Source organism: Montipora capricornis, chromosome 3 (genome assembly GCF_036669925.1).
Source record: "Montipora capricornis isolate CH-2021 chromosome 3, ASM3666992v2, whole genome shotgun sequence".
In the NCBI taxonomy this organism is placed as follows: domain Eukaryota; kingdom Metazoa; phylum Cnidaria; class Anthozoa; order Scleractinia; family Acroporidae; genus Montipora; species Montipora capricornis.
The window spans coordinates 21,519,326-21,521,825 of NC_090885.1; the positions used below are offsets into that span (position 1 = coordinate 21,519,326).

The following is a 2,500-nucleotide window of genomic DNA, read 5'->3' on the forward strand; positions in this document are numbered from 1 at the left end:
ACACACATAATACTGTTTTCCATCATGGAATTTTACTTCTAATGGCTAACAAAACTTTAAAAAATGAAGGCATTCATCCCATGAGACAAAGGAAACCCTTTTGAAACCCTTCAGAGGCCCTTTTGAAACCATTTAGAAACCCCTTTTGAGAAACATGAAACCCTTTAAAAACCCTTCTGAAACCCGGTTGCGCTAAAATTAATTGTTCCATAAAACATGTTTTTGCGTGGAGGGTCACATTTTATTAGCCGAATGTAGTCTTTTTCAAGCAAAATCATAATATTTTACTAAAGGAAAAATATTTTTTTTGGTTTTATGCTGCTGAAATTTGACTTTTGAGAAACAGAACATTGTAAAAAAAGTCAGGGTCACTTTAGAGTGATTTTATGGGAAAATAGAAACTGATAGAGCCAAAATGCAAATTCCTCTCAAACCAGAAACTACAGAAGCTCATCTTTTAACACCTCTTTAGCAAATTCTGCTAGCTCCTCTTGACTGGTCTGGGTAAAAAGAAAAAGAAAAGAGACAGGACATAAGAAATAAAATATTTTAACACTTTCATTTTCTAAAATGTTGCTTAATGACTCCAGGAGGTGACACTCCACCGATTTTAGTCTGTCTAACACCCCAGATGATTTTATTGGTCAACTGGGGTCATCCTAGGGCGTTTGAGGTGTCAATGGGTTAAATATTGATTTGATTAACAGGGCTGTCAATAAATTTGAAAGTAGAAGGCTTATAATTAAAAGAGGACGGCCCTGAAAGTGAGTTTGCTCACTTGATTGAGCTGGAAGGAAAAACGCTCTTTCTTCGACGCAGATTCCATGTCGTTTCTTCAGATTAAACGCAGGACTGGGAACTATTCAGTTCTAGGCGTTCCACGAGTTCCACACATTCGCATGAATCGCATGAATGATTTTGTGGTAATTTCTCTTGTCCAATCTTCTTAAAATATGCCGTCAATTCCACTCAAAACAGGGAAAAGAATGCTTTAAAGGTTTCTTCGATGATAATTTAACAAGTGTAATATTTTTCATCTTGACTAGTAGTAAAATGAGACCAAAGTAGCCAGCTGAAGGTGGCTACCAGCCCTTATTGACAGACCTGGATTAATACTAGTAAACTACTTTTAATTATTACAGCATCTAGATGAACAGGGGGATGAAGAATTGCTTAAAAGTTTAACCCTTTCCGAGCCGGGAGTGAGACTAAAATTAATAGATTTTACTCATCAATGGTGGCTGCTTCATGGATGAATGGGTTAGCAACTTCTAGGTACACCAAAAAAAGTTACTTTTAAAGTCAAAAAGGGTACATTTCAAACCCACAAATAATGACTGTTAAATTTAGAAAAGACTGCCTGAACAGGATCAAAGCATCACCTTGCTTTCTTGGTTAACAATCTGGACAAGTGAATTTCCATCTGAAGATACAACCTATTTAACCAGGGACAAAAAGCACCATGCAATAAACTCATGCACATTTAAATTATGCCAGACAGGCAAGATGTTTAATTTTGTTCTCTGAAACATGACTGACAATACTACAACAGTCTATATGTATGTACGCACTGTACCTGCAAGAAAGTGTTGTTTACAAGAGTTCCGATCATGGATGAGTAGATTCTAAAAAAAATAATAAGATAAATTAATATTACTCAGCAAATTACAGCTCAAAAAATGTATTAAGTCAAAAATCAATCCAATTACAAGGCTTGCCTTGGAACTAATCCCCTATAGAGTCCACTCCAACCATCAATCTTTTTTATGTGGTTTGCTATACAAAAAATAAACATATAAATATTTTATAATTATGAATCATTAAAAGAAAAAAAACATAACAGGGCTTTGATCAGGTGACGAAGGCTTTAGCCAGATCAAAGAAAATGCTTGTTTAGGTAGGAGGGGAAAACTGAAGTCCCCAGTCCAACAATTAACCTCTAGATCCAAAAAGCTCAGACCACAGATGACAAGTCCAGGAATTAAACCCCAGTTACACATTGGTTGAAGGTGCACTCAAATCTCACCAATGTGGCCGGGGTTAGATGCCCAGACTCGGTGTCATATGTGGGTTTAGTTTGTTGGTTTTCTAACCTGCATTGAGAATAATTTTTGTTTCTCCGGGTACTCCGGTTTTCCCCTCTCCCAAAAAAAACATTATTGATTTGATTTGAGTTAATTTGTTGATTTCAGTTTACACTGCACCCCAATTAGTGCTTCAGCGCTGGAACGACATGACTTAGTAAAGTTCATTTCCTTTCCTTTCCTTCCTGATTGTGCAGGACTGCAGATAGCTGCTTTCCCTTTATCTTACACTCTTCCTCAGTTGGTTTGCAACCACCCGGAATTTCTCTCTTCGTAATTTTCTCTTATTTTCATGTAGATCAAAAGCAGATCAAGATTCCAAGCTCCTTGCTGAGCAGATCAATTGTATTCCTGCGGGCATTGTGAAAGTACCCAGGCAGGCAAAATAGTACTGATAAGCATGAAGGCCTTACAAC

At 36.9% G+C, this 2,500-nt stretch overlaps 1 protein-coding gene across 1 annotated transcript in view; it reads right to left on the reverse strand.

Moving 5' to 3' along the window:
• Positions 1-2,500, reverse strand: part of LOC138040904 (mitochondrial carrier homolog 2-like) — a 13,888-nt gene that overhangs the window by 8,976 nt on the left and 2,412 nt on the right. The window contains exons 4-7 of the mRNA XM_068886620.1: positions 1,719-1,776; positions 1,577-1,625; positions 1,383-1,436; positions 465-500 (exon numbers count right to left, since the gene is read on the reverse strand). Of these exons, the coding sequence (XP_068742721.1) occupies positions 465-500; positions 1,383-1,436; positions 1,577-1,625; positions 1,719-1,776 (197 nt within the window). The remainder of the gene's footprint in view (positions 1-464; positions 501-1,382; positions 1,437-1,576; positions 1,626-1,718; positions 1,777-2,500) is intronic.